At 37.7% G+C, this 26383-nt stretch overlaps 1 protein-coding gene across 3 annotated transcripts; it reads right to left on the bottom strand.

Annotated features, from left to right (window-relative positions):
* Positions 1-757: 757 nt before the first annotated feature.
* DIO2 (iodothyronine deiodinase 2) lies at positions 758-19344 on the bottom strand. Of its 3 annotated transcripts, XM_063596090.1 has the most exons (4): positions 19221-19344; positions 14498-14772; positions 9477-9584; positions 758-6509 (listed from the first exon to the last, which is right to left on the bottom strand). In XM_063596090.1, exons 2-4 carry the CDS (start codon positions 14717-14719, stop codon positions 5910-5912), a joined length of 930 nt encoding a protein of 309 aa, XP_063452160.1. In that variant the 5' UTR covers positions 14720-14772; positions 19221-19344; the 3' UTR covers positions 758-5909. The 3 variants fall into 3 exon arrangements, with proteins under 3 accessions (XP_063452160.1, XP_063452161.1, XP_034793828.1); XM_063596091.1 differs by lacking the exon at positions 9477-9584 and having other exon boundaries at positions 19221-19326; XM_034937937.3 differs by lacking the exons at positions 9477-9584; positions 19221-19344 and having other exon boundaries at positions 5865-6509; positions 14498-19146.
* Between the last annotated feature and the right edge of the window lie 7039 nt (positions 19345-26383).

Below are 26383 nucleotides of genomic sequence, written 5' to 3' on the forward strand. Positions count from 1 at the left end.
GAATAGAAACTCAACAAATAGTTGTCAAAGTAATGATTTTTTAAATTTCCTTTTGAAATTCTGGAATAGTATGTAAGATGCTAATATTAATAAAATTATTTTGTGTAGGAAATCACGAGCAAGTTCAGAGTCTCAAGAGATACTCCTACTTTAAGTTGCCTGTTTTCCAAAAAATGCACATATTTAACCATGTTATGAACATATTCCTTTTCATTAACAGTCCATTGCCTCCACAGAACATATCTTTTATACCTCCTCAGAGTGAAAAGTGCTTGATATAAATGTGTTCAAATTTATCACATATTAATACACTGCCAATCATATAACAAATAATATAGAAGTGTGTGTATATAGTACATGTGTGTATGTGTGTGTGTGTGTGTGTGTGTGTCATTTTAACCAATTTCTTGGAAAGTATATTAATTGCACTTAGAAAGCCTGAGATGTAAATCTAACGAAGTAAAAGTTGGCTCCACAGTCTCTTAAACAGGCCCCTTTCTATGAATTCTGTGTGTAACTTGTTCATAAATATGGAAAGTATCTGAAGATTTTCTTTTTACTTGTCTTGATTTCCTTGACGACCCTGGCACATAGCATGAGATTAAAATAATCTGGCATTGCTGGCTACTTTGCCCACAAATACCAAGGAATAAATATTAGAATGATGGATTCTCTTTCCCTTGTCAACCATGAATATGTCCCAGCCTGGGGCAAGTTCTAGGGAGAAATGTTAAAATAAACAAATAGAACCAAAGAGTAGCTTTATTGTTTTATTCAAAGTTTATTAAAATACAAGAACAAATTGTATAAGCACACATAGCACTCAGCACCAATATGATAACACTCTTTCTACTGATAATCTCCAAAGCAGTTCATTTTCTGCAACTGAGAAGCACATATGTGTAGCATATGCACGCATGCATTCTCACCACATTTACCCAGGACTCTTAGCATCATGTCCCGAATATTCTCCTTGCCAGGGAGACAAAGATGGGGAGAGGCAAACTAATGTGACTACATCCAACCACTAACTGAGTCGATGACTCTTTCGTCAGTAGTTATCATCCGCACACTGGTCAACTCTGCACATCTCTGTCTCCCTCTTCGGGCGCCCGATTACTTGGGCTAGTGAGTCTGGTGACAATGTGATGCAAAACTAAACAAAACTGGCCAACATTCCCTACCCAATATCATTTAATTGCTTTGGTTATAAAGTACTGGATACTTATTTCTTCACATCCCCCAATCCTAATACACATAAAAACCACGCTGACCAGTGACATGGGCCTGGAGAAGTCTTGAGAGAATTTTCTTTATTTCCCATCCCCTTCTGTGGGTTTCTTTCATTTATGTGTTTACCTGTTGGCTTTTTGAGGGGAGGGGGAGAAATGGAGGGTTTGAGCCAAAATAGTGACTTCATTAAACATCTGCTGGGTCTTCGAAGTCTCAGTAAATATTGAATAAGCTCCCTGGAGCTCTGCTGTTGCTGCCTAAGACGGGCAGCCAGCCCCGACTTGCATGAGCAGTCTTGTTTGGATATCTGCACATGTTTGCTTTCTATTGGTTCAGACTCACTTTGGAACAGAGCTGGGTCTGTTAAGTCTGAGACCTTGCTTCTGGTACTATACACATAGGGCATTAGGAAGTGGCCCAATGTTTTGCTCATCCTAAAGTCACTCAATGACTTGCAGCAGCCTTCAGCCTTCCTTCAGTTGCGAGAAGTTTGTTTTCAAATCTTCCCAGATTGGTAGACCAAGCCCTCAGGGCCTTGTTCTTCCCAGTTAGCAACTTTCTAGCTCTCCCATCCTGGATCCTCTCTTTTCTTAGAGAGCCTCAGGACATGACCAAGATTGTGCCCATTGCAAAGCAGAGATTGGTACTTAAGCCCCATTCTGGAAGCATATATGAAGAGTGGGTTTGGATTTTATTTTTAGAGTGAAGGAGGAAGTTGGAATCTAACTATATATATTTTAACTCTGACTTTTGGCAATACCATTTAGGGAAAACAAACAAAAAAAACCTCCTAAAATTAAAAGCCTTACTTGCAGTCTCCACTGCTGAGACACATGACAGTGGGGATGTTCTGAAAAGCTCTAAATGCCAGTAAAGGTTTTCATTAAACCTTCAGCGGGACGGAAGTCAATGTCTACATTTTTCCTTTTTCAATGGTCATATGATCCTAATTAAAGTTATTTTCCAAACCATCAGTCAGAGGTTGGGTGGAACAAATGTCCAGATTCATCCATCCTCTTAAGATTGACATAAAGAGAAGTCCTGTAAATCAGTCAATTCCTCTTGCTTCGCACATAGGCCATAGGGCATGCTGAGGACACCTTGTAATCCACCTTTGAATTTTCCCAAAGGCATACATACTGTCTCTAACCGGCCCTCTAGAATTTTATGCAGCAAGGCAGCACCAACATGTGACCTCACCATATTTCATAATTTTTATTTCAGAGCCCAAATAGTAAAATACACTCAGGCAAAATGAAAGACAATAGGCTATTCTTCCCACTGTGATGAGAGAATAAGCACTTCCTGGTTAATGGGAGAAGAACTTAACTGAACAGATCACTGGGAAGTTGATACTACCAAAAATCAAGGAGACGTGCTATAAATGAGGTGAAGACACAGGACCAGAGACCCAATGTGAAAGAAGAAAGTCATGTAAGTTAAGTGACTGTCACTTAGCTATACAAAGTAGGAACAGTTACTAATCTGCCTCTAAGGAGGTCAGTTACATTTTAATAGCTGTATGAAACATTTCTACATTACTGTGTGGGCATCTCCATTCATGCCCATTCAAGAAAATCATTGTTGATCCCACTAGTATTTTCACTAAGCAATAAATAAAGTCAGTTTTTGATAGGTCCAAGACATAAGTCTTTCAAACAATAAGTGTTTGAGTAGACCCAGATGCTATGATAATATCTAAAATTTCTTGGAAACTATTTCAATAATAGACAAGCTAATGAAGCTTAAAAGGCTAAACCGATAGCTCCATGTAAACACAGCCTATGGGAGAAACATGATTAGGGACTAAGAAAGAGAACTCAGACTTTTATATATGATATAAATATATCATAGATTTATACTATGATATATAAATAGATACACATTTCCCTGTGGGACTAAGAACTACAATTCTTCAAAGGAACATACCTTATAAAACACATGATACGTACATGAGTATTGGCAATCTAATAATTTCTCAGCATATCAGATAAAGCATTGATTTTCCTCTACCTCAAAATAATGAGTTCTTGTTAATTTCATAAAAGAATACATCACAAGAAATCATAAAAATTCATGTTGCGATAAATAGGTTACATAATTATAGGCTTAACCCTGATAACACCAAGACATTGTACATAGTGTAGGATTCCTGAGCTTTGTCCATTCATTTTCTCCATTGGCCCTTCCACAGCCTTTCTTCCAGAAATTCTTGCATGTTCTATTGAACATCTTCCTCCCTGATAGCCCATGTCTTTCTATGTTTCCTTCCTCTGCTTCATTTCTCCTTTGGGCTAACCTCAGGGAGAATTGTCTGCACACATAAACGACCTCCTTCTTTAAAAATACAGCACAACTGGGTGATTTTTCCATCATCCTTTTCCCCAGTTGACTAGCACTGCCTCAGCCTAATCTCATCCCCCCACCGGCTTATCTGACATACTGTTACTTTATCGTACATATAGAACAAAGGGGAAGTTTAAGGACAACAGTGTGAATGTGCTGCAACCAGATTTTTTATTTTACTGCTTTAGGGTTCCACGTAAATCTCAACACCATTTTGAGGTTAAAAATCAATGGGGGCAGAGATAAGCCTTGAATGTAGAGGTTAACAACTGAAGAATCTGAAATAATTATTCTCAATATGATTTTCCAGCAACTCATTAGATAATGAAATTTGCTTTGTTTCTTTGTGGGTGGTTTTTATAGAATTTAGAACATTAGAAAGCTGATGTTGCCATGAAAAATCAGTCCCAATGGAGCTTTAATATTTACACAATATACCAGCTGGTGACACGACTGATATGTTGCTCCCATTTAAAAAATAAAATAAAATACGTTTGGTTCTTGCACACCTAGTTCTCACTCTTTTCTCATTTCAGACAACTAGTTTAAGAATGTATTTTCAACTTTAGTTTTTTTCTATCCATTTTATTTATTTTTTATTCAGTTATTAATGGAATGGACAAAAGATCCTTTGATTGTACCTTTAAATACAATCATATACTATGATTTCATAATAGTCTCATATTTACCAAAAAGAAATTATGATACGAAAGTGATTGGTCCATTCTTTTGGGGGCTATAATCTTTAAATATTACTTATGGGTAAAACTATAGTGTCTATTTTAAAAGGAAAAAAATATTTTATATATATATTTTAAAATAGCATTATAATCATATACTATAGGGACTTTAGATTACTAAACCTCAGCTAATGGGACCAAAGGAAGATCCAAGTCCAAATTCAAATGTCAATGGAAATTCCATGATATACCGGGGGTTGCCTTATAACAAAGCCTCCAAAATGATTGATCGGAATTATCTCTAACTTCCTCTTCTTCTATTTTGCAATGGAAGTAAGCTTGTTTGTTTGCACCTATTCTTCACTATAGCTCACCTACTTTGGGAGGAAATCAAGGCTGTGCTGAATGGCCATGGTACCTACCTCCCGCAGCAGCTGAGAATATATATACATATATCTGTATGTATGTATGTATGTATGTGTGTACGTATAATTTCTTCAGCTCAGCATGCAGAGAGAACACTGCTATAGAGACCAAGATTAGGAATGACTTGGGCCACATAGAAATTGTAGGAATGGGGAGGAAAAGACCAGCACCACCAGACCCACTGGTTTTCCTTTAATAGGTATCATGGGGTATAATTAACCCACTGAAAATATACATACCACATACATGGTTCAAAAGTAATTATTTCCAAAAGAAACCCCTCACAATTACAAATATTTAAGTATTTTTTTTCTTTCAATCACCCCTTTCTCCTCTCTAGGAGCATATGACAAATATATTGTTTTTATATGTGTATTCTCTATGCCACTTTTAGTTGAGCTCCTTCTTTTTCTGGCCTTGTGTATGTTTCTGTGTTTCTGTGGCTAACAAATGAGTCCCACTCTCTACAGCTTAAGGGTGAAACTCTGTGAATTTTCCAAATCTTTCTGCCTCCTCTTTCCTAGCTTGTCAATTTCATTTCTTTTTTACCACTCTCTCCACCTGCCTAGAAATTAACCCTCAGATTACAGATGATCATTCTAACCTCCCAGACTGAGGGATCATTCTCGGTATCTACAAATATACCAATAATTTCTGGGATATGAAGACTGAGAGCACTACATGGCTAGAAGCTGGAACATCAGAAACGACTCTAACATGAGGTCTAACCTTAACACCAACGTCTAACCACATGGCCTGGGTTCAAGGACTTGTTGTAATATTTGGGAATTTTCCAACTGGGCTCCATCCATGCCAAATAGAGCCAAGGCAATACCCTTTATCTTAACGTAGACAGTAGCTTCCCTAATGTAGTAATTATTCAGGTAAGTCTTTTCTTCTGGTCTCAAAGCATGCATCAGATGTATCAGTTCCTTCTCAATGCAGAATGAACACATGCTGAATTAGGGTTTCTTCCTCTCCATTCTGGGATCTTTTCACATAGGGCTTTTTACTAAGAAGAGAGGTGATACGGTTACTTACTCAGCCCAATGCCATTTGAGTAGTGAAAGAAGTATGGAGCTGTTAGAGATTCATGTTCTTCCGATAGATAAACTCCTGTCTTTCAGTAAGCCAATAGGGCTCTGTTGAAATATGGATTCAGTTCTTAATTTCCTTGCCTTTATATAACTTTTTTAAACAATAAGCTCTCTTATAATCATACCTTTAACCAGCTAATCTAGTTTTCTTTCATCTCTTGCTGAAATTCTTCTCCAGCCAATGCCGGACTTCTTGAAGGTTGTAGGAGAAGGGGCCCTTTCCTCCCAGATAAGCAATTTTCTGTCTCTGCACAATGCACACACGTTCAAAGGCTACCCCGTAAGCTATGTTGGCGTTATTGTCCATGCGGTCAGCCACAACTCGGCACTGGGGCGGCAAGGAGAAACGCTCCAGAAGCTGCTGGGCTGCTGCACATCGATCTTCCTGGTTCTGGTGCTTCTTCACCTCAAAAGACAAAGAGGAGTCCCCCGGTATCGCCCAGCCATCTGATGGATGAGCCTCATCAATGTAGACCAGCAGGAAGTCAGCCACTGAGGAGAACTCTTCCACCAGTTTGCGGAAGGCTGGCAGCTGGCTCGTGAAAGGAGGTCAAGTGGCTGAGCCAAAGTTGACCACTAGTGGGCGCTCAGGGCTGGCAAAGTCAAGAAGGTGGCATGTGGCTCCCTCAGCTATCTTCTCCTGGGTACCATTGCCACTGTTGTCACCTCCTTCTGCACTGGAGACATGCACCACACTGGAATTGGGAGCATCCTCACCCAATTTCACCTGACGGTAAAAAAAAAAAAAAAAAAAAAGAAGAAGAAGGCGAGAATATCACATTAAACACATTGCCACTTGAATTCACATTAAATAGTTACAATTGGCTCTAATAGAGTGTGGTATTTCCTTCAGAGCATTTGGTAAACATTTATTGATTTGAGTAAAGAGGCATGATGGCAGGTAATGTAAAGAATGGCCCAAAAGATAATAAAAGTCTTTTTCATTCTGTATAGTCACTGAAGATAATTATTTTCATCACTGAAGGCACTGGAGTTAACTCTTTTTAAAATTAAGCCAAGGCTGGTATTCTTTACTATCCTTATTTTGCTGTCAATTCTTAACATGCATTCTATAACAAATGATTAATTGACTTCATTTTAAAAATTAGAAGCAAATGGTCTACTTTAAGACAAATTATCAGGGTCTTGGGACATGGTACCTCTTTCTGAATTCTGAAACACCAGGCAGGACCTTCATTTTCTTGCATGATACTAAGTCATTTAATCTCAACCAATGGCCAGTGATACCAGTGGGCTCTATTCTTGGCCAGATCTAGAAAACCTGAGGTCTACCACTTATAAGAAGTGTTACTTCCACTTAACCTCTTTAGTGATTCAGCTTTCCCACCTGTAAAATGGAAATAATAATGCCTGTCTTCCACATATGGCAACTGGAGGACAACATGAGAAAAAGAGCTCTTTGTGCACTGTAACTGTATGGGTGTGTGTTGTCCTTATCAGATGCTACCCCACCATGTGAAACAGAACGTCATCATTCTTGGGCAATTCTGTGTTTGTTTTTGTTTTTTTAAATGCCCTGAGCAAAGCTTTGCACTCTCCTCAATATGGCATCCTCCCTGGAGGCTTCTACTGCCACTGCTTACAAGGTGGTTCTTACCACTCCAATCTTACAATTTCCATTAAAAAAAAAAATAAAAACAGACAAAAAAACAAAAATGGTTACTCCAGAATTCTACTTTAAGTCAATTTCTCATTTTCCATGTGTGCTTGTTTCCTTCTTTTTATCTAGGAAGTCACATTAAAAAGTACTTTTCTACCCCACAATTTGTTAACAAGCTCCTCTGAATGATAAAATATTGGGGCAGAAGAGGTAGAGATAAAAATTGTTTCATGTGCTCCCTTTGCACATGGTTTAAATAGTTGAGAACAGAATGAAGGAAAGTTTGCAGCCTTTGAATCTGTAAATTGATCATAAAAAGCAGGCAACAATAAAAGAGCTAATTACTTCAGTTTGAATTAATACGATTGGATCTTCCTTAGAATGGTTTAATCAAAGCCAATAACATTAGGGACAATTTAGGGACAGTACAATTGATTTTTATATACTATCCTTAATATTACAATATACTTCCAACTGGGTTGACTTATTTCCCTCATATACATACAGCCACACATAATGCTACTGTTAATTGAAGTCACTTCGAAGTGAATTGTTAAAGATGTAACAATCCAAACTGATATAACCCACTCAAGGACTTTTATTCAGAAGCTTCTATCTAATGTTAATGCATAACTCATTTTAACTGTAGAGAAAGAATTAAAGTTCTTTCTCTCCCTTCTGAAAAATCCTAGCAGGGAAGGTTTGAAATAAGCATTATTAGTGTTCTAAGAGAAATCTTACTGTAATAATCTTCCTTCTCAGAAAGGAAGATGCTGGTGTGATTTAAGTAAGTACATTTGTTTTTTAGTCACCACCACAGAGAAAATTATTTTGCTTATACTAACTTTCTTGATTAATTTGCAAATGACACTACACGGAGAAATCTAATAAGCACATTTAGCTGGATTCTTTCATATGAACTACCCTAGTCTTTAAGGCATGAAAATATACATCAAATTTAAAGATATACATGTTGAAGGTATTATTAACCTTTTAAGCCGTGAGTTCTTTTTGTACTTCTTTTTTTTTATAGATCTATGTAGTGGGTAGAAGTCTCTTCTCTTTAGATCTTTCCCATTTGAAATAATAGTAATGATTCTAGAAGGGGTGTTTTAACAATATAATGTGTACTGTGTGCCTCAACGTACCGTGATAAGAAGACCTAAATGCATTCAGATTAGTCCGTTGTAGGGACTTCCTGTTAAGTAAGCAACCTGTACACTTGTAGGTTCTTGACAGGTAAAAACATTCATCTGCATTTTGGAATCATTTTTGAAACCCATGAACAATTATGTGGCCTTGACAAATGCACCTCTAACCCCCTGATTCATCTGAGCAGACCTGTTGATCCTTTCATTATGTCTGATTATTCAACTGAATAATCTAATCTGTTGCTTTAGTCACAGGGGACTCTCTTATTACCTGCAGTAAATTTTCTTGGAAAGTTAAGGCACCTTCTCCTTCTTAGAAACAATGTATAGTTCAGCTGCAGAATTCTTTCCAAAACACAGACTAATTTGCCTTGGGAAATTTAGAGTAAGTACAACACTGTCGGTCTAAAATAAAAAAATTAGGAAAGTTACCAAATTCGTAATGCTCTTTATGTGGGGGATTTAGCATTTTGTTAGGATTAGGGTTAGACTGGGAAGTATTTATTTTATTGAATGAATGCTAGTTGTTATAATCCTAGGTCAGTGAAGACTTTTACACTTAATGATAACCCTGACCTGCAATGAACATAATCATATTTGGGTGATGGATAAGCTCACTGAGGCAGATAAATTTAGAAATATGAATCCTGGGGCCCTCTCATAGAGTACTACCAAAATCAGCACTCAATGTTATTGATCTGTCCTTGACAGTCTCATCTGGTCAGTGCACAAAACAAATGTGGCCTATTCTTTTTATTTTGTTTTTTGTTCTTTTTATTTTGTTCAGTAAGCCAGGGTCCCTTACTGAATGTTATAATGTCATAAATGGATATGCTTATTCATGAAGGTGCCTAGGCAAGAGAAAATGCATAGATAAAATTAATATTATTAATAAAACTAAGAAGGAAAAATACACACCCACCATCCATAAATCCAAATGTGAGTAGACCAGTAGTCTGCTTTTATAAGCTTCATATACTAGTCATAAAATGTGTCCATCTTTGCTAAAACCTGATGGAGGACAATTTAGCTAAAATAAAGAAAAAAACCTTTTTTTAGATATGGAAGTTTCCTTTAACCTAAAAGAAAATATTCTAAAAGGATATTACTGTTCATTCTCATCTCCCCATTTGGTCACCATAAAAATTAAATTCCTAATAGACCAGAGTTTCAAATGGAGAACTTCTTAGTTTGCTGGGTTATGCACCCTGCTGAGACAGGCTGGGAGAATCACCATTGTCTTCGATGATGGAAGATTCTTTGCTCTCCCCACGAGCAAAGCATTCCTTGACACAGAGCCAAAATGATGAAGAAAATAAAGTTGGTCCCATAATAACATTTAGGCTGCAGGAAAGAAGCTCAACAAAAACAAGTTATCCCCTGGTACTCCCAAACTTTGTTTTAATTTCCCACAGTGGCACAGAAAGTCTGGCCACAAGTTACCTATCATCTTAATTTCTCCTTCTTAGAGGGTTTGTGTTTGGTTTTTGTCCTTAATGAGACATATTTGCCAAAGAGGCATTCAAAAGGCATTTTTTACTCTTGCGGAAGAGTAATTAGGTCGGTACCTCTTTCCCTGCCAGCATTAGCCGCTCTAAAGAGAACCCTGCCCAGTATTTAATGCCCAAACACAAGAAGCATCATTTCCACTAATTGGTCTTGAAGTTCCGATGTTCCCAAAGGGTCCCTTTATTTTGCAAGGATCAGAAAGGACATACGTAAAATGTGATATTGTCATCGCTGACTTTTATCTCTCTCATCTGCACTATTACAGTGGTCCTCTCTTATGTTTTTGCAAGCAACATCAACACAACACCAACAAAGGAGGTAAATAAAGGATTTGCATTTTTACAACAGAAGACATCTCTGGGCCAAGTTCAAATGTTGGAATGGAAATCTTTATAAATATGAACACGAACATAAACATATAGCATATATAAAAATTTGATTCCCTTGATGATGTTCAGTGTTCAGTGCATGGGGAAAAAGGAAATGCTGCTTTAGCATGTGGACTGTGAAATGCAGGGCAAGGGGGAGAAAAGAACCATTCATCAAGTAGAAGCAGAAAATACAGCATATACTACTAACCTTGTTTCTTGTTTTGGGATTTTATTTCTTTTTCTTTTCCACAGCCTGAGAAAGCCTTGTGGACAATATATCACATAATCTCATAACAGAAACTAAAGCAAATTACAAAAATGAAGGGTGGGTGTGTGGTAGCAGAATTTTCACACATACTTCTTGCTATCCAAAGCCCTGAAAATGGCTTTATTAACTATCAGGAAGTTTCAAATTCTTTGACATAATGACCAGGCTACATCAATGTCCTTAGAAACATGGCCAAACTATCATTAAGCAGAGATTTAACCATTTATATTCAGATTGGCCAAATAAATCAGAGTTGAAGAATAGGCTACGTACTCCTTCCTCTGAGCTCAATTCCCTTTTAGCTATTCTCTTTTTAATTTGTACCTTGAAAATGTAGCTGTAAGCTCTATCATTCCCCAATGTTTTATCCAAGTGATGGACAAGCTCTGGCTGTGGCCTGCTTTGTGTTCTTTTGGGACTGTTTCTCTCTTAAAAGGGCCATTTTCCATTGTGGAAACTAGTGTCAAAGGCTTGAGGTGAATGAAGAGGAGGAGGAGAATGTTAAAGAGACCCTTTCAAAACCAAAATTATATGTTCAAATGAATATGTTTTCTGTACCTCTGCAATATTAACCGTGCAGAAGCTAAACTGCCTGTCAGCATCTATACTGTGTGTTTACTTTTACACTTCATTTAGGTAAGAGCCAGGCTCCCAGACAGAGCAATTTGCTTATTGGTTGCATGTTTTTAGTCTCTGAGCGCCAGCACAAGGATATACTGTTCAGATGCAATGACACTGACTAAAGAAACTTAAATAACAAACACCTTTTATTCACCTCAGGGTCTCTCACCAGTGTCTATAGACTTTCCTTTCAATCAAAATTGTACACAGAATCCATCTCTTACTAAACTCACATTATCTTTAAAGGCTTCTCCATAAAGTTAATTCAAATCCCTTTCAACCTTTTAAGAAAGGGTTTATTTTAAAAAAAAGAAAAGAAAAGAAAATATTTTGTTCTTTCCTTATTTCTGTGTTGCCCCTTGTGAAGGCAAAACACAGGGATAATACTTTTACTCCACTTTCTCTACATATCTTTCCAGGCATCTGACATGCAGCAACAAGGAGAATTAATAACAGTAAATCACATGTGTAGTTGTATCACATGGGCACACACCCCTCTCATCCTGGAAAACTTCACTTCTGGGGATGGGCAGCCTCAAAATAATGCAAGTCAGGGTTATGAAATAGTGTGATGCCATCTCAAACAGAACCTCTTACAACGTCTCTGGAAATGACTACACCCAAAGACAGTGGCACAGATGACAAGAGCATTCAGAGAAGTGATCCAACCTGGTTGAGAGATTCTGAGTGACCCTCAAATGCCACCACAGAAACCACCACCCTTGCCATACTTGAAGACAGAAAAGAGACCATCATTCAGTTCCAGCTGTGTTCATAATGTTTCCATTTATCACACACCCAGTCCAGTCTTGTTTCTGGATATGTGGGTCCTGGGGTTGCTTCTGCACATGGTAGCTATTACATAAATCATCAAAAGCAAACATAATAACATCAGTCATGAACTTGGTCACTAATCAAATCAGTAGGCAGGGACAAAGAAATACAGAATAGGAATATACAAACCACATGCAAAAAGAAAAAACAAATCACTCATCCTTCGCAATTTCCTAGAATAGGAATAACAACATATTGCAACACAATGGAACACTATACATTGGTGAAAAAAGCAATAAACTTTATTAAAGATGTATTTGTTTGCTTTTCCATTTTATGTTCAATAAGCTGCTTAATGGGAGAAACAACCTCACTTAATATTTGTGAGTAACATTACAGCGCCCATTGTTTATATGAGAGATGACTGTTTTTCATGTTTTTCTTAATGAAACATGACATTTATATAAGAAATATATGTATATAAGTAAAATTCTTCCAATAAGTTTTTTTTTTTTTACTTTATAGGCAAAAGGCAATTGTCCTTCCAAAAAGTAAGAGTTTAATATACTGAGATCAAATCACTGATATTTCCATGGTATCTGCTAACACGTATAAAATATGATGTTGAAGAGGGAACTTCCTAATTAATAATATGTCTGATATACTTGTGTACTCCTCCACCTGCCTCCAAATTGCCTTCCACTAAAACAAACCATTAAAAACTTCCCATTCAATGTATACTTTTGTGGAAATGAAATAATCAATTCAATATCTACTTTTCTAGATCTCCCGTCCTCGCTGACATGCACAATATAAATGAGTTTTTACTGTTAGAACTTTGAGCACCAATTCATATTCTCATAAAAGAATTTCCATCTACTAATAAGAGCTCTTACTATTCACATTTTTAACAACAATAAACACAAACCCTCTTTGGGTTACTATCAATAATAAAGATGTGCATTGTGGTAAAATTTCCCTAGTTCACAACAGATATTTTCTTCTTGAACATCTGATTTTCAGAAGAACAATCCTGTCCTGAATTCTTTGTAATTTTACAAGTTACTTCTTCTCTTTTCTTGGCGCATGGTTTTAGTTTTCTAGTGTTTATTTATGCAGGATGCATTCCCTTGCGCCTCTATTATTTCGAGTTCCCCGTCTCTGGTTCTAAGGTGCTGCCTGCCTAAAACACACCACTTCACTTGAACACCTGGCTTCTATATTCCTCTAAAATACAGATGTACAGTTGCTTTTTCTGGCATCTTGGGCAAGGTCCCACAACACTTTTAGGGAAACCAAGATTGTCTATTTTGATAACTACTTTTGCCAAAATAGTTCATTCTTCTCAAGCCTGGTTGAGGGGGTGAAGGGGACCTTTAGAAGTCATATGGGCATAGCAGGTGGGGGAAAACTGACAAAAGACTGAAAATCATCCTCTGTGCCCCTGAAGATCTTAGTTGAAAATGCTCTACTAACATCTCTCACCAGCAAAAAGCCTGGAACACAGTATTTTTCATTTGGAAACTAAGATCACTACCTCTGATTTTGAGAGAGCAGCCCCTGGGCACTACCTGAGCAGGTAAGGGAGACCACTGCTCTAATGCTCATAACAGCTCTGAGATTTAATGAATCACAGACCCATCATCTCTTTCTAGGGCAACGTATTTTATTTTTGAGAAACAAAGTAAAGGAGGCTTCCCTTACAAATGCTGGATTTCCGACAGCTAGTTTTCAGACTTTTCTTTTGCAAGTTGATATCTAGTAACTCAGGATCACTGCCTGAAAATCGCTTCCAAAGGGTTCAAATTTGAATCAATGTAGAGGAGGTGGCACACAGCTGCTTGCTTTCATTAACTCTTACCTCTACCAGAAACCAAGCAGCTACGATGCCCAATCACAATTTCTATGACCATTTTCTTATCTTGTCAACTCTCTGAGAGTTCTGAGTAGCATTTCTCATTTCTTGCTTTTCAGTACCCACCCCTCGAACATACTTCCTCAGTGTACCTCAGCCTCCCATCAAGCAAAAAATCAAAATTCCAGTTTATGGCAAGAGCAGAATAAATGCAGCAGTCTCCTCTTCTCCATCATTTTCTGACTTTTCCCAAGTTATTGTACCAGCACAAATGCCTTCTACTCCCAAATCACAGCAAGATATTAATAACCCTTAGTAGAAAGATTCCTTATTAGGTCACACAGAGTCATTATGGCTTAATAGCTGTCACCCTCCCAAGCTAACCTGTGCAACAGGTGTGGAAAGTAAACTTAGAGGCTCACTTGGCAACCCCACAAATAGGGCTTCACAGCTCTCCCCCCAATGCTCCCAATGGCCTCTGGTCCCCAGCATATGAGCCCCTGCCCCTGTAGACCTAGGGAGAAGCCCTTCTCAGCTCAGCTCACCTGTTTGTAGGCATCGAGGAGGAAGCTCTTCCAGACGCAGCGCAGTCCCTCTGAGGTCAGCATGCGCCGCCACTCTCCGCGAGTGGACTTGGAGCGGCTCAACAGCAGCACCACGTGCTTGAGCAGAATGACCGAGTCATAGAGAGCCAGGAAGAGGCAGTTGGAGAAAAAAACTGGCAGAATTTGCAGTGTGATCAGCAAGTCTACGCTGAGGATGCCCATCTTCTCTGCCTCCTGAGTCAGTTCCCTTGTGCGCTCTGGTTCCCCTTCACCCTCTTATTTAAAAGGGGGGTGGTGATAAAGGGGGTGGGGGAGGTAAGGGGGAAGGTTGGGGGTTGGGGGAGAAGGGGAAAAAAAACTAAATTAAAAGGAAGCCCAAGTTGTCTCCTCTTTCAAAGAAGCAGAAATGGCAAGACTAAGTCCAGTCTCTCCAGCCCAGCAGTTGGAGTGTGCCCATCAATTCATTCAATTCGGAGCTGCTGCCTTTTTTTTTTTTTTTTTTTTTTTTTTTTTTTTTTTTTTTCAGGATTTAAGATGTTAAAAAAAAAAAAAAAAAGCTGGCGTACTCGTCCCTAATCCAGTTACCTCTGTCAGAGTCCGTTAAAGACAGGCAGTTCTACTTTCATTTCCAAGCACCTATGAGACTGTGGCAGAGATTTTAAAATTTTCTTTAGCCTTTCATTGTCTCTATGCTCTTTAAACGTAGCCTGTTTCTTTCTTGAATTGCCAGAGTTTTTTTTTTTTTAATGTGCTTTAAGGGTAGTTTTTTTTTTTTTCTTTCTTTACTCCGTTTTACACACACTTTCTGTGCTTCTCTTTCTCCCAGTCTCACTCTCTCCCTTCCCAAGGAGCGACTGACTCCTCTTTTTTCTCACTCTCTGTCTTTCCCTTCTTGCTATCTGTCTGTGGTGCAAAGTGCCTCTCTCTGCAGCCCAGTGAGTCTCCCTGACGCCTTTTATACATTCCCTGGCTAATTGCTGCAATAGAGAAATGAAAGCCTAATCTTGGTAAAGATCTTGACGTCATTGAGAAAGAGGGCTTTACTTTGGCCAGGACTGCAGTGAATAGAAAAGCAAAACTCGACAACTTTTTTTTTTTTAGAAGGGGTTGGGGAGAGACAGTGGAATTTTGCTTTGTGATTTAAAGAGAGAGAAAAAAACTAATACCCTTGACAGCCTTCAGGAAATACTTCCAAACTTTGGGAAAAGTAATTTAATATAATGTGCAGATTGATATGGCCAACACTCTCTCTTCTGATTATCATTATCATTAATTTATGAGGGGTTTTGGAAAGAAAGGATCCTGGAAGGCAGGTAGAAAAAAGGAAGAGTTATCACAGGTGGTCTTTGCTCTGTTTCTTGGAAAATATGAACATTTATATACAATCTTTATACCTTTATACCATGACTCCAACCCTTTGTAAGATGTGTGACCTAGGTCCTTTAAATTTTTTTGAGTCATTATCTTATTTAAGAAAATGCAAAGTGAGTTGTAGGTGGAAAACTTGTAAACTATTTGAGTACCATCCCAGCATTTCTTTAAAGCTTCTTGCAGAAACTTGAATACAGGTTTCTTTTTAGTTTTACCCAAGCTTCTAAAGAAAAAAAAAAAAAATCCAAGTTCCTCCAGACAGGGAAGGAGCTAGGCGACATTCTTTTAGCTTCATTTTGCAGATAAAATTAAAACTTTCCATTGAATAGCATTAAGAAGCCATAAGACTGAGAAATTATTAATGAAAGCTCTTCAAATTTGGTGTTTCACCTGCTTCTGTTAGCATAACCCCTAAGAGACCTGATACTTTAAGGAATCTTCCTTTTTGTTTGAAAAAAATTTTAATTAAATGTATGGGAAGTTAAGAGCCGACTGAATTGGTTCAAGGTGCCACATTGACCATTGTTCATTGGCTTGCCTCTCCCATGAGTCTTTAGGACAGGTATTTAGGCAGACAATGCTTTGGCAGAATGGCATGACCCCCACTTTATTCTACTTTTTCATCCTGTGTTACCTAATAGATCACTGAGTTTTCTCAGTGATAGATACTGAGTTTTAGATACTGGGTAATAGATAGCTGAGTTTTCTATGTAGCCAGAGCTTAGGCATAAGCTAAGCAGTAGGTGCAAGCTTGTGGTTAGCGTATTGCGTATTTTTTCCATGTGGCTAAAACCTTCATGATCACAGAAATAATTTAAAAGCCTAGACAAGAGTCATTAATTTGTCGTCCTGTTAGCTGAATTCTGCATATTAATGCATTTTGTTTGGTTGGCAGGTTGCTTTTTTGCCTTTAAAAAAACAATAATCAAAAGAGAATGCCTTTAGGTTCCGTGAGAGCAGGGATTCTTGTCCACTTTGTTCACTGCTACCTCCCCAACACCTAGAACCATGCTTGGCGCACAGTCGGCTCATTGAGGATGTCCTGAATGAATGAATGAACAGGGCATGTAGAGGGCCTCTGCATTACTCTACACTAGGGGGCACCATTCACATACAATATGATGTGAATGGGGGTGCCCTGGAATTGCAAAACGTAGTGGCCTTGTGCAATGCCCTGTCTTGTGACACAACCCTCAGCATTCCCTACAAATTCTTTCATTTTTTTCATTAGTTTGGCTCCTGATGAGTTTTGAATTTGCATCTCATGGACGAAATTGTTAAAGACTTCAAAGCTTAGAAAAATAATATAAACCACATAGAAAAATTACACCTTCCCTATGACTAGCATACAATGTTAGCAAAATAATATTACTAATATATGCATTGTACATTTACTGCATGTATCTTCTCAAACTACTCAATGTCCTTATGGGAAAAAAGAAAGAACAAAGGCAGGGAGTTGACAACACAGTATTTTAACTGGTGGAGATGTGAAAGCTATATTGCCATAGTTCCCACCAACAATGGCAGAAGGAGGTGTAGACTCAGGAAATGCTGCTTCCACTCAATTACCCAGGCCTTAAAATCTCTCCCCTTCTCAGACCTTCATTCTACCTTGATTGAATTAAACCAGTGCTCCCCTGCAGTGGAGACTTCAGCAGCTTTAAACCAATTCTCTCTCACTTGCTTTTGCTCTTAAGGAGGAAAGTATGTTTGTAAATGGCAAGCTAAGGAGAGGGATTGATAGAAAATCAGAAAAACCTTTCTTTTAAATGTGAAGTTCAAAGCATATCCAGACTTTAAGTGGTTATAAGTTAGAATTAGGACTCTGTTGGGGGCTTTTGTTTCTTTTTATTTATTTATTTATTGAGGTTAGAAGTGTTTGAAGGGAATTTTTTTTTAAATAGGAGAACAAAAAGATACACAGCCAATCTGGTTATGTCATTTCTCAGATTTCTTCTATCATTTTTCTAAATGAACGATAAACACATCACAAAACTGAGGGCCATTCCTCTAGCAGATAGACAATCTGTCCATCCAAGAAATTACATTTCTCCAAAGCTATTTCTTTTTTTATGCATGGTGCACAATTGCTCGTTCCAGTTATTAAGAATATTTACCACATTGATTTTCAAGTAATTTTATACTCATTAAGTAACAGAATAATCCTAAGGTGACAGAGTATGACTTTTCCCATCATATAGATGAGAGAAAGCAGATTACCAAAATTAGGGAGTCCAAGCGGGTGTTGGGATATTTTCCCTAACTCTAAATAAGCCTCACTTTTTTTCTTTAATGTCTGTTATGGGTCCTGGTCATTACTCTGAGAACCAAAACCCTTGTTGAAAGTGGTTTGCTAGTAATTTAATCTTCAAAATGGCAAAGGCTGTGAGGACTTCACATCTGTTTAAGACTGTCCCGACTCAGGCTCCTTGTTTAGATTTCATATGTTCTTTCAAAGGGCTTGGCTATCTTCTTGGTCATGTATGTGTTCTTAGCAATCAACATGTAATGAGTGAAATGCAAACCAACGAGGGGCATGTCGGTTGCATTTCCCCATACGATGTTCCACACGGGTTTTAAATTCCAAAGAGAAGCAGCCTAGGGCAAAATGCTTTGGGCTTTTTATGAAAAAACCTTTGCAAAATTGTTTAACTTTTTTATATTCCCATAGTAAAAGAGCATCATGTCCTACTGTTGCCTCTTTCTGGTTGGAAAATAACAAGCATATGAGTCACAAGACTTTCTTTAGTCCTCTTCTTGAGTCTAAAATTGAGATTGAGAAAATAAAGTTGGATAATCTGAAAGCAGACTTGGAAATTTTAAGCACAACAGTTGCCACTACTATTTCCTTATTCTTATTTGAAAGAGCAGAAGAGCATCCAGACAGTTCTGTCATGTTAACAACTCATACCGTGGACTTTCAAGTTGCCTTTGTTTCGTGGAATTTTATTCTTTCTAATTCCCAGTGATTTGTCAAGTGCATAATTTAAAAAATGGCATTTCATTTTTACTTTCTTAAAAACATGTCAAATAAATACATTATAAATCCAAAAATGTCTGGAAACAGCAGGCATGCTGATTTTGGATTTGAAAATATGGTTGCCATACATAACGCCTAAAACAGCGCCGCTCTTATCAGAGCAAGGAATCACAAACTGTATAACCTACTGCCTCCAGTGACTCTGTGCCTGACAGGGAGTTATGACGAACGGCTTACACCACAACTACTGAATCACTCAAAATTCCCTGTGGGCCCATCCATTCCACAAACAGCCGTGTTCTCTGCCTTGTGATGAAAGGAGAAGCTCAATGGATAAAATACACAATCCCAGAATAAACTCTGACACACCTTGAGCACAGCAACTTGGGGGCGGGAGGGCAGGCTGACGCCTTGGGAGGTATGAGCATTCTCTCCCAGCAGCCCTCTCCGTAGGTTCCTCTGCAGTGCTGGCAGACAGCACCCATCCGAGTTGTTAATGCATTCTTCCCTCAGGAACTGTTGCTTCTCTTTTTTTTCCAGGCTACCTACTGGTAAGACAGAGGGGGAGAAAAAGACAAAGGAAATAAAAAGGAGAGGGAAAGCAAAAATGAGGAGAAAAAGGGAGATAAAGATGGTAGGAGATAGGCAGGGAAAGAAAAGATTCAATGAGTTGCCAGTGGAGGCCACCAACAAACAGCCAATTAATGCTAATTGTGGCGATGCTCTTTGTGAGGCCACAGCTGTCCGGTATCTGGATGAAAGCCACCACGGCATTTCACAGAGGCCACAGAACAGCTGTTAGGAGACAACAATATACTTCACTTAGGATTGGCCTAGTCTGGATCCACATTGATAGCCAATCCCCTCTCCCCACTGCCTAAACCTCTCCAGGTGCCTTGACTCTTATTTGGTTTTGAGAACAGTTTATCAGCCTCTAGAGACACCCAGAGTTTGGGATGCTGTGGGAAGAGGGGTGGTAGGGGAATTGAGAAGAAGACTTTGTAAAGTTATACATGGTGAATTGATTCATGACCAAAAATAAATAAATAAATAAATAAATAAAAAGTTGAAAATGAGGAAACTGAACTCACCCTTTCTTTTCTGAAACTGTGACTCAATCTCTTCTTTCTCCCTAAATCCTTGACCCAATGCAGTAGACCAAAAGAAACAAAGGAAAATGGTCAAAAAAGTCATCATCTCTGGAACAACATTTCCTTTACTTTGTTTCATTCCTCGGCTTGTAGGAAACCACCGGATGATATTAAGTTTTAAAATAAAATAGGTCATTCTTTATAAAAGGCTTTACAGCAGCTTTTTAAAAAAGTCACTTATCCATCACCTCCCTCATATGCTGAAAATGTGAACACCAAGCATGACAAAATATATTAAGAAACATGCTGGCTCATGCCATTTCAGAGGTAATGGTGTAGTTTGTTCCCAATGAGAGCAAAGGATGCCACACCTCCTCCCTCAAGAATCAGTACACTAAGTAAGGCTCAAAGAAAATAAACTAGATATTCTATTCTAACCTCAGTGGAAATGAGGAAGCTAATAGAATGAACTGTAGCATGAAAAATTTCTGTTTGGTAAGAGGATAAAATACCTGCAATGAGGATGATTGTATAATGAGTGCGTTACCAAGCGAGGTTATGAAAATGTTATCAGTGGACTCACAAGGTAGGGAGGAAGGCTAATAAAATAATCTCTCAAAACCTTTTTAAGCTCATGGTACTCTTAAAATAATGGTTCAGGATAAGTTACTACATAACATTACATAAACAACACAACAGAGCAACTGGTGGAACACAATAATTTATAAATTATTGTTCTGTTTCCATTTCAATTTTGAAGACTAATTTTTTTGTCATATTAAGTGAATCCTTATGCTTTTCTAAGAGGTGGTAGACAGGAAAGCATTAGTGTGTCTTCCAAGGACAAAATATAAGGCATGAAATTTGAATCTATTTTTACATCCAGTCTCATTTATTAGATGGACACTGGGAGTCTTTTATCAAGATGTGACCACTTAGCTAAATGATTATTTTCAAAACAGATGTATAAACAAATTTCCAAATAGTCATGCTTTACTATGTCAGGGGAATTTTCTGTCATGTTTTAAAGACTCTATGTCTGCCTTCCCAAAATAAAACCAAGACATTTTATGTTTTTTGTATCAGTAATAAGCTAAATGATACACAAATCTAAGACCTCAAATTCCTCAAAGTAAATACCTCTATTGCTTTCTGATAAATGTTAAATAATACCAACTCACTCAGCAGTTTGGCATTTGCCTTTTATCAAGAGATGTCACGTTCTGGTGGACTTCAATCATAAGTCACAGAATCTATTTCTGGGGCCATACAGGCCCATATGACCAGAAACAAATCTCTGATTTTATTTTTCTACCTGCAAAATGGAGGTTAAAATGTTTTCTCATATTTATGCCATGTTGATGGGTAATATATTCAAGTTTATAAGAAACTTAGCTTTATTCTAAAAATATTCAATATAAAAAAAATCTTGACAAGTTTTTTCAGACCTGCCTAAGTCAATAGATTCCGTCTAATAAGACCTTCTTTGTAAAAACAAACAAACAAACAAACAAACAAAAACAAAGACACACACACACATAAACAAACAAAAAAAAACAAACAGACCCTGGCAGGCAGGCCACGTATTATTTTTAGTTTGAATTACCAACCCGTTCTACCTAACTTGATGGAAACTTTGGATGTAGTAGAAAATAGAAAAAAATATCTGTAACTAGGAACTTTATGGGTGGGTTCTTTGCCTAAAGAATAATAATTATCAACCTGAATCTTAAACTCAACCCTAAACTGAACCTGATGCAGAGCCCTCGAGAGAGGTATGTTCCTTACCTCTAAATTACCACATAACATTCCCTTTATTTTCCAAGATTCAAGGGAGAATAGAAATAAAAGCTGGCCAAATATTCCTGACCCTGGAAAACAAATGTTCTCTAAGTTTCCTGGACCAGAAAGGAGTAGAAAAACTTTTAAAAACATAGGAGAAAAATCAATGACATTTTAATGGACAATGTGCTTATCAAAGTAAAGCCTCAACAAAATGCAGTGTTTGGGCCTGGCAAGGTGGGTCATGCCTCTAATCCCAGCACTTTGGGAGGCCAAGGTGGGTGGATCGCTTGAGGCCAGGAGTTCGAGACCAGCCTGGCCAACATGATGAAACCCCATCTGTACTTAAAATACAAAAATTAGCATGGCGTGGTGGTGCATGCCTGTAACGTCAGCTACTCAGGAGGCTGAGGCATGAGAATCGCTTGAATCCAGGAGGCAGAGGTTGCAGTGAGCCGAGACTGGGCCACTGCACTCCAGCCCAGGCCACAGAGTGAGACTCTGTCTCAAAAAGAAAAAAGAAAAAAATGCAATGTCTGCCAATACTTTGGGTACTACTTTGCATGCTCTTTAAGAGATCATTTAAATCATCCTACAAAGAAATGTTTCCCTACTGTCCTGGGACCTGAAAACTATGGATCTCAAAAGATTGTCTTTTTATACAACGACTCTCTCTTCTAGGCATTAGAGGGTACCAGTGGTTGGAAAAGGCAAATGGTGAAGCAGAAAGGTGGAAGGTAGGGCTGGATTTAGAGGAATGGATGTCATAAGGAATTTGAGGGCAGTGCAATAATAAATAGCATTTGATTGCCTTATTGCAATAGATGCTAAATATTAGAAAAGTAGAGTTCAATTAGTTCAATGACAGGATATGAAATTGAAAGTCAGTAGGCAAAATATTTCCGTTTTCTATCTGTAGCCCCAGCATAAAGACATGGGATATGTGAGAAAAGGAATAGGAAAAAGCCAAGAGACACCGGCTTACATTAGAAAATCTACTCAAAATCACTCAAAGGATTGACAACTGTAAGTCTTTTTTTTTTTTTTTTTTGGTTGAGTTATCCATTCACTTACAACAAACATTTGTTGAAAGCTACAAAGTTAGTCATTGCGCTGGGCATTGAAAATGATCCTGAGTCTCAAAAATGTTTAGAGACCAGTAGGAGGAGACAGACATATAAACTAAAGAAGGCAACACGATGCTTCCTTACATGCTATAATACGTGCTATAATAGAACTGAATCGTACAGTAGAGTTAGAGAAAGAATTACCCAAATCTGTGAGAAGCCAGAGTCAATAAAGAGTTAATGAAGAAAATGCACAGGTCCAGCTAAATACAGTATTACAAAATGAAATTCATTCATGTGGTATTTGATAATGGAACAAGTTTAAAACGATTGTTTTGTATACACCGTGTTTGTAACATTTTATTATAAATCACTATGAGAGGAACTTACGTGGTATTTTTTGACCTTAGAACATAATTAGGAATGGATAACCTTCTCTTGATAAGCATAAAGTTGATAGAGATCAACAAAATGAAAGAAGTTTGTTACAATCTTGTTTTGTGTGTGTGTGTGTGTGTTTTGTTGTTGTTTTGTTGTTGTTTTTTGAGAGGGAGTCTCGCTCTGTCGCCCAGGCTGGAGTGCAGTGGCGCGATCTTGGCTCACTGCAAGCTCAGCCTCCCGTGTTCACGCCATTCTCCTGCCTCAGCCTCCTGAGCAGCTGGGACTACAGGCGCCCGCCACCATGCAATCATTGTTTTTGACAGACCCTATCAGTATCAGCAAGGAACAGGGACCTGGGTACATCCTTTGTCTCCTTTTCAATTAACAGAAAGTTAGTGCATATAAGCTCAATGAGTCTTAGCATCTAGGTGTTACAGAGCATAGGAACTAGGAAGCAGTTCTTGGCAATGCTGTTCATTTATAGTTAAAGAATACATTAGTGGTGAAGATAGCAACAACCAATTAAATTTTAGTTCTCCACAGCCACACTTATATAATTTGGAGCCATTCCTTTCATTTTGGGTTTGGCCAGGTACCTCACCATGACATTTTCATAAAACATGCTGACATTCCAAATTAGTGACTAGATAATATTAGAGCCTTTGGAATTAATCTTAGTATGAATATTAGTGGTAATATAATAACTAATATTAATGCTGCTTGTTGGGGGGAATGGGCTTATAACTAAAAATGACTTTAATCTACATTTCCATTCTTCCAATTCTCCTCAGTCTAAACCTCAGGAAATTACTCTTGCTTCTTTATTTGTGGTGCTTCTTACCTCTGTCCTCTCATGACAAGTCACCTGAACAGTGCATAGGAGGCACGGCTAGAGACTTTGAGGATGTTTACTGGTAGTAGAGTTGTATAGGCCATCTCAAGAAAGAGGTAGACATCAAGATTTCACGAATATAGGAAGTATTTATGAAATAGAGTCTGTCGTATATGGGTAAAATGAACATTCTTATTTCCATATTCAGAGTATAAGTTCCTGCTGGGAAACAGTTAAATCCTGAGATTTTTTTAAAAACTTTTTATCATGGAAAAATTTCAAACATATGCAAAAGTAGAATGATGTGTATAAGGAACTACTCAGCGTAAGCTCCTAACCAATCTTGTGTCCATCTTTATAACCCCTACTCACTTCTTGCTTCCTATGAAATTTGAAGGATGTTCCAGTGAAGTTTTTGGTCTTCCCAGAACATCTACAATGGTATTATTGTCTACAGAAAGCATCATATAAATTACCTAGCTAATTGATTTTTTTCTCTTATATCTACCTTTTTGCTGTCTCTTTGACAATCATCTGTCAAGCTACTAAGAAATACATGGGAAATAGAAATTTTTCTCCATCATTTCTAAGCTAGAAACCAATGTTTTGTCTGAGTACCTACATGCTACAGTGATAGGTGTTTTTAAAAAGGTAGAGACAGATAAAAACACCATAACATTTTCATAAATTATTGAACCACAGTCATTTTCTTTTTTTCGCATTCATTTTTTAATGGTATGCAGTACACATGCTGACTCAGAGTAAGATTGCTTTTTAAATTATGAGGTGGTCTCAGTTTATTCATTTACATCTATCCCAAAATGCAATGTACTACAAGGTATGACAAGAAATTGCCATCCAGGTCATAAGAATCTGACAACTGTGATAAAACAGAAGCAGATGATAAGAATTCATGGAAGTAATCAATACCAAACTAATGTGTTTCTTAATGAGAAGTTTCTCATAATGAAACTTCATTGATACAAAAAACAAGCAATTTACCATAAAAACAAATACTGTATGACTATAAACTTCTTAGTGCAACTCATAATAGGTCTGTGCACCTTACTCTCTAAAGTCATTCCCCTTCCTGAGTCATTGACCTTGTCCTACAAGTAATAATCTCTTTCATCAGTGATCTGTCATCTTCTCAACTATTTACCATTCCAGAACAACCCCAAGCCCAGAAAGTGATGAATGGATGTTTTGGAGGTTTTTATGGAAAATGTAATACCCTTCCCCATATCACCGATTACTAAGAGAGAGGAGGAAGGTGGGAGGGGAGAAGTGTGTGCAACTATTTGATTCTCCGCATTCTCTCCAACAGAGGTATAAAATTTTACCTGACGCTCTACAAGTATAGCACACTTACATATGCATGTACATTAAATTTTGTAGGTGTGCTTTGCTATATTGAAAAACATATTCAAATAATAAATCTCAATACATGAAAATGACTTTCTTTTCCTACAATACATAAAAATGCCAGGGCAATCTGCTTTCTATGATCAGACACCAAAGAGCTAAACATTGAGTGATATCCAACTTTATGAGACACATAAAAATGAAATAAAAATGCGTAAGAAAATAAACATTTAAAGAGATAAACACTGTCAAACAGAAATGATTACAAAGTTTGTAACAATCTGCATTTTTCATTGTTTTCTATCTACCTAGCCTTCCCCACTATGAATTTCTTTTGCTTATTTTCCTTCTTTTAATAATGTTGGTTCCCACGATCATTGACATTAAAGGACAGGAAGCAAGACTCAGTTTATATTTATTGGGAGAAATATAAGTAACTTGAAAATGCAAAAAAATTCCTATATTCTTGAATGTTTTAGTTAGCAACTTTCATTTAATAGCTCTGAAAAATTGAACCTCTTCACAGGGATACTGTTTGTTTATCTTGTGCCATATGAAACTACCACATTCAACCTTTTCTTAACCTACAAAAACAGCAATTTCATATGGTTTAATTATTTGCTAATTTTAAATAGCAAAAGGTCTACAGATTGCCATTCTACTTGAACTACATATGGTTATTTATTGGTGAAATGTACAGAGGAAAAATGGAAGTATTATTTCTTTGTTTCTATTTTTTTTTTTTTGAGACAGGGTCTTGCTTCATTGCCCAGGCTTCAGTGCAGTGCAGTGGCACAATCATAGCTCATTGCAGCCTCAAACTCCTGGACTCAAGCAATCCTCCTGCCTCAGCCTCCTGAGTAGCTGGGATTACTGAAGCATACCACTATGCCTAGCTAATTATTTTATTTTTTGTAGAGATGGAGTCTTGCTGGTCTCAAACTCCTGGGCTCAAGAGATCCTCCCACCTCTGCCTCCCAAGGTCGAGGGATTATAGGCATAATCCATCAGCCT

Source organism: Pan paniscus, chromosome 15 (assembly GCF_029289425.2).
Source record: "Pan paniscus chromosome 15, NHGRI_mPanPan1-v2.0_pri, whole genome shotgun sequence".
Taxonomy (NCBI): domain Eukaryota; kingdom Metazoa; phylum Chordata; class Mammalia; order Primates; family Hominidae; genus Pan; species Pan paniscus.